Source organism: Rhinolophus hipposideros (assembly GCF_964194185.1).
Source record: "Rhinolophus hipposideros genome assembly, chromosome: 17".
In the NCBI taxonomy this organism is placed as follows: Eukaryota; Metazoa; Chordata; class Mammalia; order Chiroptera; family Rhinolophidae; genus Rhinolophus; species Rhinolophus hipposideros.
In genome coordinates this window covers 58,360,709-58,372,877 of record NC_138063.1, presented here as the reverse complement: position 1 = coordinate 58,372,877, position 12,169 = coordinate 58,360,709, and the positions used below count along the sequence as shown (strand labels likewise).

General features: G+C 45.8%; 1 protein-coding gene across 1 annotated transcript in view; it reads left to right on the top strand.

Moving 5' to 3' along the window:
• The window catches only part of RUVBL1 (RuvB like AAA ATPase 1), a 44,896-nt gene that overhangs the window by 22,041 nt on the left and 10,686 nt on the right, over positions 1 to 12,169 (top strand). Inside the window, exons 4-8 of the mRNA XM_081078345.1 lie at positions 2,388 to 2,539; positions 5,001 to 5,090; positions 5,832 to 5,981; positions 7,752 to 7,815; positions 9,212 to 9,410. Of these exons, the coding sequence (XP_080934471.1) occupies positions 2,388 to 2,539; positions 5,001 to 5,090; positions 5,832 to 5,981; positions 7,752 to 7,815; positions 9,212 to 9,410 (655 nt within the window). The remainder of the gene's footprint in view (positions 1 to 2,387; positions 2,540 to 5,000; positions 5,091 to 5,831; positions 5,982 to 7,751; positions 7,816 to 9,211; positions 9,411 to 12,169) is intronic.

The following is a 12,169-nucleotide window of genomic DNA, read 5'->3' as shown; positions in this document are numbered from 1 at the left end:
TATCTGGTTAGTGTTCAAATTTCCAGTTGTCTCATAAGTGTCATAATGTGTTTCTTATACCATTATTGTTTGAATCAGGATACAAATAAGGTTCTCCATGATAGATTGGTTGTTATGTGTCATATCTTTTTCATTTATGGGTATCCCTTATGTTTCTGTTTTTTGCTTTGGAAAAAATATAAATTAAATGGAGACGAAGATCATATCTAAGGGCTTGCAGAAAGAGAAAGGTGAGGTCAGTGGCACATGTTAACTGGAAGGTGGAAAAGGACAGAACGAGTATTATAGAAAAGGCTGTCAGTGAGCAGCGATCCTGTGATGCGGCAGGAAGAGACTGGTCCCAGACCCTGAAGACTTGGACTCCAGCCTTGGGTCTACCACGAAGGAGGAAAGCAGTCTTTGCTTCACCTCTTGGAGTTGACTTTCCCTCTGTAAAGTGGAGATAAAGAATGCTTCCCCTGGCTGTGTCACAGGGCCAGGCTGCAATGTGACGGCATCTCCTGATGTCCTCACTAGTCCAGTGAAGGACCAGATGAGGGAGTGACATGCAAGGCATAGACGGCATGTGAGGGCTGCTCATACAGGCGAGGAGGCCCTGCAGTCATCGGGTTGTAGTTCATTCCGATTGCTGTGCTCTGCCAGCTTTCACCTCAGTGCAGGGACGCCTTCTGTACACAAGATCTTAACTAGTGTGACCCAAGGATGTTTCCCTCTTCATCTTTGAATTGATGGCAGGCATAGTGACTTAGAATGGTTTTCTTGTTGATGTTTCTAGAATCCTCTGAAAGTAGGTTTAATAGCTATTAACTTACCTGTGGTGTGGCTGTGTTTTCAGAAAAAGTCACTTGTACCCCTTGACCCAGACTTGGAATTGGAAAGAGAGTGTTTGTGTGTGTTGGGGTGTGTGTGTGTGATGTGTGTTTTCAGAGAAGCTGTGTTCAGTGATCCCGTGTTTCTCTGAAAACAAGATCTAGCCGTACCGTCAGTCTAGTGCATCTTTTGGAGCTCGGAGCAAAAATTAATATATGACCCAGTCTTATTTTAATATAGTATAAGACCGGGTCTTATATAAGACAGGTTATAATATAATATAATATAATATAATATAATATAATATAATATAATATAATACTGCGTATAATACAGTATAATATATTACCGGGTCTTATATTAATTTTTGCTTCAAAAGATGCATTAGAGCTGATGGTCCAGCTAGGTCTTAAAAAAAACCTTCATTTACTAATGATTATCATTGCTGTATTAGAAAAAATCCAATTTTCCTTTTTCACATTTTAATGTAAATATTACTGAGGCATAAAAATGTGCATACAGAAAAGGGTATGAATCATAAGTATAAAGCTCAGTGAGTTTTTGTAAAGTCAACACATTCATGTAACCAGCATCCAGATTAAGAAACAGACCTTGCTGGAACTCCAGAAGCTCCTTATGCCCCCTCTAGTCACTGTGGTTCCGTGTGTGGGGGCCCAGTGGGAGGTGCAGGTGGCTGTGCAGAGATCCGGAGGGTGAGGAAGAGGGTAAGCTTTCTAGAGGGGTTGAGTCTTGAACAGAGAGTCTGCAAGGAGGAGTTGGCGAGGCCAAAAAGGAGTGAAGGGTGCTTCAGGCAGCAAAAACATATCAAAAGGCACTGAGATCAGATTCTAAAAATTACTTTGGCAACAAACATTTATTGAATGGCCAATGTAAACGATGTTTAGAATGAGGAGAGACATTTGCCTTCATTTACAATATTCTAATCTAAAAGCTATAAATGCTTTACAGTGGCGGGGCAGGGTTGCTTTGGAAATTGTTGTGGACTTGGAAAACATAAAACAACCTGAAACTAATGAATGACACTGAGTATTTCTTTTTGAGGTGCACAGTGTCAGTCTGAGGCCCAGAACACCTGGCCGGATCAGGTATCACCTGCTGTCAGCACGGAGCTTTGATTAGTATAGTTACCGTGCGTAAGCCTGCGGGTGTCAGAAGGGGTGTAGTGAGGCACACACAGTTGCTTCTCTCGTGGAGTAGGATCGTTTGGGTTCAGAGGCTGGATCAGAGGCTGACACTAAGTCTCACCCCCTTGGAGGTGTAGCAGATGTCTGAAACCATTTTGAGAATTACAGCTTCTCTGTTTAGTTCTAGATTTGAACCTAGGAAGTCCCTTTGAAAACCTAAAATAAAATTGTTTTTCTGCATTCTGAATAACTCCTCCAGTTTATAGTTTTGTTTCTAGTGCTTTTCTCCCCAGGATGAAACCCTTGAATATACATCAGTAAAGTTGACTTGTCAGTTCTTGTGACATGGAAGTTTTGTGGCTCAAAAGGCTGTTAAAGGAGTAAGAGAGAGAATTCTGCTTCTTACCAGGTCTTGTCTGCCATCTTTTCCAGGGCTGCGGATAAAGGAGACCAAGGAGGTTTATGAAGGCGAAGTCACAGAGCTAACTCCGTGTGAGACAGAGAACCCCATGGGGGGGTATGGCAAAACCATTAGCCATGTAATCATAGGACTCAAAACAGCCAAAGGAACCAAACAATTGAAAGTGAGTACATGTTTGTGGACTCTTCTCTTGCCTCAGAATCTCTCAGCACTGTGTGGCCTTGGGCAGGTAGTGTAACCTCTCTGTCCTGGTTTCCTCGTCTGTGCACTGTGGCTGATGGTTGTTACAGGCCGTTTGAAGGTGTTATATGGTTAAAGCAGTACCAAGTATAGGGCCAGTACACAGGAGGATCAATAAAGATAGCTCTTACTTTTTTATTTTATTTACTTCTGTCTCTGAGCAGTAGTTTCTTTATCTGTTAAATGGGAATAAAAATTACCTATCGTAGAATTCTTTTAAGGATAAAAGTTGTAGCTTTGGATGTGATGCCTAGTTACCTAAGACGTGGTGGCTGTTGATGTTATTGTGAGGACCTTCAGTTAGAGAAATGGGCCAATATGGATTGTAGGCTTTGCCTTATTATTAATAATAAATAATATTAGTATCATAGCTCTCATTTATTGTGCCAGGCCCTGGGCAAAGTGTGTCAACAAATATTTCCATTGTTGTTTACAACTGTGTGTGTGTGTGTGTGTGTGTGTGTGTGTGTGTGTGTGTATGTAATTTCCAACAGATAAAGGACAACTGAGGCTCATAAAGAGGTTAAGCAGTTGTCCTAGGATCATACAGCTAGTTACTTGGTAGAGCACCCTCCAACTTGCTGTGTGACCTTTGGAAGTCAGTTGAGCTCTCTGGGCCTCTATTTTCCCATCTGTAAACTGTGGTAGATTGACCGCAGTTTATGATATAATTTCTCCATTTTTGCTTCACTCTGATTTTATGGTTCTTTGATTCTGTAAGGTGGTACTTGGTCACTGCTTTATGGAGATCATAAAAATGTCTGTTTTTCGAAGGGCCATTTTTCTTTTTTCTAATAGGGTTTCCATCTTAGGAGCATGCCTGTGCAAATGAATCTTTTAAATTTGCTCCTCATCTCTCTTGTTTGGTATTAATTAGATTTCTTAGTAGGATCTGCCACCTTTCGAGAATTAACCTATATAAAAATGCTTGAAGCAAACAAAAACAAAAACAAAACTATACTCCAATGTAGGATGAGGCATGCAGTTTAGATTTCATGGTTTCTTCCAAAATGAGTACTTCTAGCTAGTTTGAGCATATGTGTAAGATAGTTGGATAGATGGAGCTCAAATACTTGGGTGGGTAATGTGAAGGAGAATACCATATTTGCCATCAGTATGGAGTGCCTCCCTCATCCCAGGCCCTGTGTCGGGCTTACCAACCACTGTCCCTCCTGCTCACGGCAGTGCTCCAGGAGGCCATTGGGCACCACCCAGCGAGTGAGGCAGAGCCCAGGACTTTGTTCCTCTGATTACCATTTGCAACAGCTTTACTGAGACATAATTTTAAATAAAATTCACCCATTTTAAGTGTACAACTCAAGGAATTTAAGTCTGTTTACAGAGTTGTACAATCATCTCCACCATCCAGTTTTAGAACATTTTTATCACCCCAAAAGAAACCTCATGCCCATTTATAGTAGCTTCCCATTCCTACCCATAGCCCTTGGCAATCAGTAATCTTCTTTCTGTTTTTATATATTTGCCTTTTCTGAACATTTCATACAAATGGAATCATACAATATGTGTTCTTTTGTGTCTGGTTTCTTTCACTGAGTCCTGGGTTTTTACTCTTTAATTTTGTTTGTGACAAATCCCAAGATTTTTTTACATTATAAAATGTGAAGTTTAACCAAGAGAAACTTATTTCTAAATACTGACTTCTTACAAAAAATGATCACCAAGAGTAGCCTGAATCTGGATGATGTGGAGAAAAGCAACAGTTCCCAAAATGTGCTACTTGCCTGGAGATATAAACAGGCAGGCCCAAGGGAGTAAACACTGGGATTTGAATCAAAAGGCTTGGGAAAGATCCTGGTTTATGTTTCCCTTTGAATTTTACATATCTATGATCACACCTGGATGCTGTTATATAGATGAGGAAACTGAGGCTCAAAGAGCCTTGTCCAAAATCATAGGCTCACAGAATGCCAGCTACAAAGAATAAGCAGGCTTTGGCTTCAGTTGCAGAAAGTTCCATCTGTACCTGAGGTGAGGAATGCGAAAGACTGAAACAGGGACAGCAGTGTCTAAAGGGATGTTGGGGCGTGTGGCCCCATGGACAGTATAGGCCACCTAAAAGTAGTCAGAGCCATATTTGCCAGTTTGCAACTTTAGGAGTGAAGGGAAGAAGGAGCCTAGGTCTTCCCTGGTCCCCCTCTCTGCCCTGCACGCAGATACGCTCACTCTCCCGCTTTCTCTCTAGGACACTAACACCCCCACAGCCAGTCTCACACATCCTAATACACACATACAAAGACACTGTCTCCATACAGTCATTAGCTACTTCAAGTCTCTTAATGGAAAGATACTTTACAGTATGTCAGAAGTAAATATAATATGTATTAAAGGTCTCTGATTTACTTTTTTTTTTTTTTAATTTTAAGCTCGACCCCAGCATTTTTGAAAGTTTGCAAAAAGAACGAGTAGAGGCTGGAGATGTGATTTACATTGAAGCCAACAGTGGAGCCGTGAAGGTAATGCTGTGATTTGTTTGCCATGAGGAGACCCAGGTGACCAGGCAGTTGCTTGCTTCAGGGGGTATGAGGTGTCTGATACAATGCTGCAGTTGCCCCTATATGTTTATAAAGTTTGCTTTCCCTTTATCTTTATTCTAAAACAGGCTGTTAAAAAAATACTAAAACACCTGTCTAGAGGGAGAGTACATGGTGAGAAAGCAAAACAACGATAGTCATTTTCAAATTGAAATGTGCGGTGTGTTTAATCTTCCTTTTATCTCTTTGGTATTTTCTTCCCAAGATCTATGCATGTGGAAAGGAATGCTGCATTGGTTGGCATTCTTTCTATATCTGATTTTCAGTGTCCTGTACAGTGTTCCTCACTGTTTAATGGATGAGCATAATACTTCATATCATACGATAAATCACCCACCTACAAAAGAGTCTGAACAGCTCCCTCTGTCTCCAGTTAATCTACTGGATTTGCCCTTTATCAGGAATTGCATACAGTTAAAAGAGAGGAGGGAAAAGGTTCTTGGAGAAAGTATCAGGTGTTTTTCAACTGGGTTTTTGGAGCCCAGTGATGAACAGATAGCTTCCTTCTCTTGGCAGCAGGGGCGTGGGACATATTTGGAGTTTGTCAAGTAGGCTGTCAGGGCCACACTTGGGAACTGAGACTTTTATCTTATTTAGCAATGTGCCATTTGGGGAGTTGGCAGTGAAAACTCCCCAGGCACTGAGGTTTCTCTCATTTTGCAGAGACAGGGCAGGTGTGATACCTATGCCACAGAATTCGACCTTGAAGCTGAAGAGTATGTCCCCTTGCCAAAGGGGGATGTGCACAAGAAGAAAGAAATCATCCAGGATGTGACCTTGCATGACTTGGACGTGGCCAATGCTCGGCCCCAGGTACTGCCTTCATACCAGCAGGACCTGGCACACAAACCTTTTTGCTTGTGCATGGAAGTTCTGGGAATAAATTGTCAGTCTCGCTCCTGTTTCTAAGGGCAGCCAGTCCTCTTCTATCTGTAATATTCAGCAATTAACAGCGACATGAGCTACGAGGGACTCCTTTGTTCTAATTCAAATGCGCTAGTCACAGATGATTTCATGTGTATGGTTCCTTATCCCAGCCAGACTCCTGGGCCTGAGCTAGGCAGCTTCTTCTGTGGCTTTTCTCCAGTAGCAGCAGGCTCACACCTGGGATTCTCTGGGTCTTAATGGTGGGAGGGCAGGAGTGTTATTTGAGCCCTTTTCTTGCAGGATTTCGGAGAGCCTGACAAAGCTGTCTCTCCTCCTGCTTAGCAAAATCTACAGTTTTATAACTTTGAGCAGATCATATGTGCGCTTCATGCTGAGTAGAACATGGATACTTGTGCCTTGACGAATACAATGGGAGCAAGTACAGTGTGAGTTTATGACAGCGCTGGAAAATGTTTGATTTAAAAAACCCAACTCTTTCCTGCTGGTAGTCTTTCAGTTTGGTTTCCTCTTCACTAAGAGAGGCCACTTCTTCACTAGCAAGGAATAGGCTTTCTAACTTGAAATTGGATCCGTGGATGTTTTAGCCCTTGAAGCCCTGGCCACGAGATTGCTTGGACCAGCAGATCCCCTCTGCTTGTGGAATGGCTGTCCCCAAGCCAACCTCCCGGAAGCCTGTGACATGGAAAGAATGCTGGGCTGAGAAGTGGAGGTCAGGGATTGTGCTACGCCAGCACTACTGAGCTCGGCTAGTTAGTTACTTTGGGTCTTCGGGTTTTCTGTGACTTAGGGCTCTCTGATTTTGAGTTTCCTCCTCTGTGAAAAGGGCACAATAGTTCTGCCTGCAGGGCTGTTTTGAGGACCAGGTGTTGTAAGAACTCAGGAAACATTTGCTACCTTTTACTGTTGAACATTCGGTGAGCACCTCTGTGTCCCAGGGCCTGGTAACCAACAGGTGATCATGAAATGCTTGGTAAGCGACAAAACAGCAGCCTCTTCTTACCGATTGCATCGGGGAGCGTGCAGGCAGGTGGTGAGTCTGTTAGGGATCTGCTATGATGCAGGCACAGGTTCACTAGATTCTGAGCAGCGCTAGGTCAGGACTAGGTTAACGTGACTGTGTGGCCAAGTCTAGTGAGAGGAGACATGGAAACACTATTAGGTATGTCCTTATAGCTATTTTGACAGTCCATCTGCCCCCGAGGGAGCTGCAGCATCAGGACAGGGTTAGGGGTCAGACGCCCCCCCAGAGGGCATTTGACCTGCACTTTGGTGGATAACTGGGAGCTTCCCAAGAAAGCGAATGCAGTTCCTGGCAGATAGACTAGAATACGCAAAAGCATTTAGTCATAGCAGAGCTTGGGTGCTCAGGGAAGGGTTAAGAGTCCTTTATGGCTAATCAAGGAATGTGGGATTGGAAAAAGATATGGCTAGAGATGGAGGCAGGGACAGGCCCAACAGAGTTTGTACTTCCCATGAAGAGATTTCATCTGATTCTTGCAGGTCAGGGAGAACCTCTTAAGAAGTCCTGTGTTTAGAAGCTCCTCAAGCTTTCCAGTGGAGCTGTCTAGGGTCTGCACACCTCAGGACCCCATGTCAAGTTGACATTGGGAACTAGTGGGATGGAGGGGGGGTGGTGGTGAGGCTTTTGCAGCTGCCTTTGAAAGCAAGACTGACTCTAAATCTTTTCTTTCATAGGGGGGACAAGACATCCTATCTATGATGGGCCAGTTAATGAAGCCGAAGAAGACAGAAATCACAGGTAAGAGAAACAGCGAGGCCTGTGAGCCATAAGTAGAGCTGGAGGACCCTGGATTCTGATATCCTTCCTGTGTGAGTTTCTGTGAGTGACTCCCCAAGCTGAGGAAGTGCCTCGGGACGGGTGCTTTCTTCCTCTTCCTTCAAATCCTGATTCTATCCTAATAATCTCTGGCTGGTTTAGACAGCCAACAGGAGACCATGTGCTCTCTGTTCCTGCGTGCTAGCACACTCTCTTGACTGCATTCAGTATCCTTGCATTCATCTTCAGAGATGGATGTCACTGTCTCCGGTCTCTCTGAGGTCCCAAAAATGTGGATTGTATCACCCCATTTCTTCAGGCTAGCTCCTGCCAAAACACATCTAAGCACGACGAGCTCTGCTGCCTAGGTACCGAATCCTCCTCCCCTGCCAGGGTTCCGCAGCCCTCTCTGCCCAGCCTCCTGGGCACTTTGCAGGGTTTGGCAGGAACGTGGCTACTCCCTTGTGGACCTCTAGTTTACCCTGCTTCTCTTCCCAACTGGTACGTCCCTTTTTTCCTCTATTGACCACTTACAGCTTTGTCACCTTAAAATGTTAAACATTAAAGCATCAATTTTCTTTAACATTTTAGCCAGTGGAGTGAGCTGAGACCTTTCTACTAGAGTTGCCAAGAGCAGTTTCTCTATTTTAACCTGATTTTCACTATGCACCCTCTTTCGGCCGTCCTACCTCGTAGGGAGATGACGTGGGAGATGCTCCATCAACTCTTCACTTTCTGTGTTTATGAGCAGCTTCCTCCTGGTGGCAGCACAGGAGCTGATTTGGAAAATGACAACTGTGACCTTAGACGAGTTAACTTTTGAGAGACTCTTTCTTCTTAGAGCTCTGAGCTTGGACCTTTCCTGAGAACCTTTTATTCCTCATGGTTTTCCTTCCAGCGAGGATTCTACATGCGACTTCTATTCATTCCTCCATTCCTTCGTCCAGGCACTTGACTGAACAGTAATTAAGCTTTGTCATACAGGGCCAAAAGAAAAGGTCATTTATCAGTGCAGAACAGGAAAATTTGTTCATGGAAAATCATTTCATCCAGGGCTCCCAAACTCGTGTTTGTGGGAACAGGCAGGGAGCTAAGTTTGGGTGGGTGTGAGTACTACAGCTTGGCGGGGAGTGTGACTTAAAGTACATCTCGAGGAGAAGCTGCCATTTTTGTGACCTCTGGTGTGATTATCCCTACTTTCAGGTCATGAAACTGAAGCCTGGAGTGGGGACATCACTTGCCTGGGGTCACATAGCTAGCAGTAAAACCATGCTCCCAATTTGGGTTTGGGTTGAATTCAGATGGAGGGAGAAGAGAAGAGGTGACAGTTTTCCCCACCTGGTACTGACCTGGCCTGCGCACCCTGGCTGTCTCCTAGATAAACTTCGCGGGGAGATTAACAAGGTGGTGAACAAGTACATTGATCAGGGCATTGCTGAGCTGGTTCCAGGTGTGCTCTTTGTTGACGAGGTCCACATGCTGGACATCGAGTGCTTCACTTACCTTCACCGGGCCCTGGAATCTTCTATTGCCCCCATCGTCATCTTTGCATCCAACCGGGGCAACTGTGTCATCAGGTAGGTGGCTGCCTGCTAGCCATGAGGGTTTTCCACCTTCTACCTGGGTTCATTTGTTCCTCTTGAGTCACTTTAAACCTATTATGTCAGAATTGGGATGGGGATGAGGGGAAGTCATGTGCATTTCGAGAGAAACATGACCAAATGGCTTGCCTTCAGAGGTCGTTCCTGTGTCAGCCTCAATCTGTCATGGTCACCAAAGGCAACAGCCACCCGGTTACTGAATATAAGGGCCTCCCACGGGGTTACAATGTGGTATGATTTGGTCATGCAGTTGGAGTGGGCAAAGGGGAGGTCATACGGTCTGGCCTCGCGTGATATTACACATGTTAACTTCTATCTTCATACTAGCTCCTCATACTAGTTCCTCATACTAGGGAGGTGAGTATTCTTGGCTTCATTTTTCAATGAAGAAACAGTGGCAGCATAACTTGCTTCTGGTCATAAAAATAGGATGAGAGCCCTCGTCTTTCTGACAGTGAAACCTGTAACAAAACCGGATTTTTCGCTATTTCAGACCTCCTTGGAGCCACACTGGTGCCTGCCCCCTCCCCCTTAGGCCTGCTTTTGTAAAGGGGAGGTGCTGACATCTGGAAGGCAGAGGCTTATATAATGCTCACCCTGCGGAGATGGGCCCAGGGCTGGGATGGTGGACTTGGTTGAGGTTCTTTTTTCTCCTGAGCATTCTGTAGGCTTGTGAGCCCCAGAGAACACACCATCTTCCCAGCTCACAAGCCTATCAGTATCCCATACTTCGTAGTTTTCTCGTTTTATTGATTTTCTCTGCTTCTGTTTGAAAGTCGGGGCCTGATCCAAGCAGTGCTGGAGTCATGAAGCGGGGTGATGAGGAGCCCTTTTTAAGCCTGCAGCAGAGTAGTGAGGGGAACAGCGCCCTGGAGGTCGTGTGCTCCTGGCAGCAGGCGTGCTGGCAATCCAGAAAGAGACCCCACGGTCTTTGAGTGTCTCAGCACAGAGCCGGAGCCACATTGAGTGAGGAACTCAGATTGCTGGTTCACCGAGACTGCGTCTTGGATGGCGGTGGGTCACATCCAGTATAGTTGGCTCCTGATGGAGTATGTTTGTCTCCATGGAGGTCGTTCAGATGTGGTGCTGCTGACGCTGGGGCGGGAAGCCTTCAGGTCCCCCTCAGTTGGCGGGGCATTGGGACTTGTGTGCGTGATTCCAGTTCATATAGCAGCGTCTTGTAGTCACTCTGAATCCCTGTAATGCTGCCCTGGCAACACCATTGTTACAGATCTTCTGTAGTCTTGGAGGGCAGGCTTGTTCCAGGTCCAGGTCGGCTGTTGGTGAGAGGAGCCTGGCTACCTGGGCAGCATCTGGAAACCAGATCATGTGGCCTGATGCCCAGGGAGCCTGATGTCCCTGCCACACAGGCCCCAGAGGTTGGCTGGACTTGCCTTGCTTCGGTCTGGCCTGCCTTCCGTAGCACAACTGGTGGAAGGGCTCAGCCTGGACACATGGCGCCCCCTGCTGGGGAACTCTGCTCGCAGGCTCTCTTCCCTCACAGATCAGCCAGCCCAGCGGGTGCCAGGAGAGCGTGGCAGCTCTGGCAGGAGCAAGATCTCTTAGGACTCAGTTCCTCCTCTTAGTCCCATCCCATCAAGGACAAAGGTGCATAGGGAGGTGGCTTTGATCACAGAACTGCTCGTTGGGAACAGCTCTGGTCAGCCTGCAATGTGGGAGATTTGGCCCCAGCCCTATCCTGACTGATTTGATCAAGGGTTGCTTGAAGCTGTGGCTGCTCACTGTTGCCAGACTGCAGTCACCCAAGTGGAAGGAAGATGCTCAGAGTGTGGGTCTTGTGCAGGCCCACAGAGGTAACTAAAACGGGAGTGTGCTCTACAAGAGGATTTTGGTGCCGAGCCCTAGTGGGAAATTTGTTTAGTAGTGATAATAATGCCGAAATAGCAGTGATAAAAATAATAGCCAACATGTATTGAAAACCTCTTTCTGTGTGCTAGGCACACTGCTGCTCTCACTTCAACGTAGTGAGGAAAGGACTGCTGTTCTTGTTGTTCAGATGAAGATACCGAGGCTGGACCAGGATGGGGCACGTGGCCTGCATCACATAGCTCAGAAGCAAGGCTGGGATTTGGAGCATTGAACTTCAGAGCCCATGCTCTCGACAAGATTGGTTTAGATGCAAAATGGTGGAATTTCTGGAATATATGTACAGTTTTGGCAACATCTAACTAAACTGCCCATCAGACTCTACCCCTAGAGGGGAGGTGTTGAGCTTTCTTGCCTTCAGACTCATATCTGACCTCCAGAATTCAAAAGGAAAGGGAGGAGGAAGGGAACTCAACAGTAACTGAGGGCTTCTTTTGTGCCAGAAATTGTCCAGAGTAGTCTGCATAGGTCGTCTCATGTAATCTCAGGGCACCCTGACCCCCTGTGGGCAAGTGACATTATCTCCAGAGTCACACAGGAGTGACCTTTGTGGGCTACAAGCCTGAGTGCCATCTGACTTCAAAGCCCATGCCATCCCTGCTCTCCTGGGCTGCTTTCCAGAGTGGCCCAGTCAGTGAGTAGAGGTCGAGCTTTAATGGTGGTGGCATAAAGGGAATGTACACAGTGGTGATAAGTGGCTGTGGAAGTGCAGACAGCCCCTAAGACCTCTACATCACCTTTCCTTGTGCACAGGGGGATAGGGGAGCCATTCCCAGAGCAGCACCTGGCCCTAGGCATCTCCCATGATGCCTCACACTCCTCCTGGGAGGAGAGACATCCATGGGCTC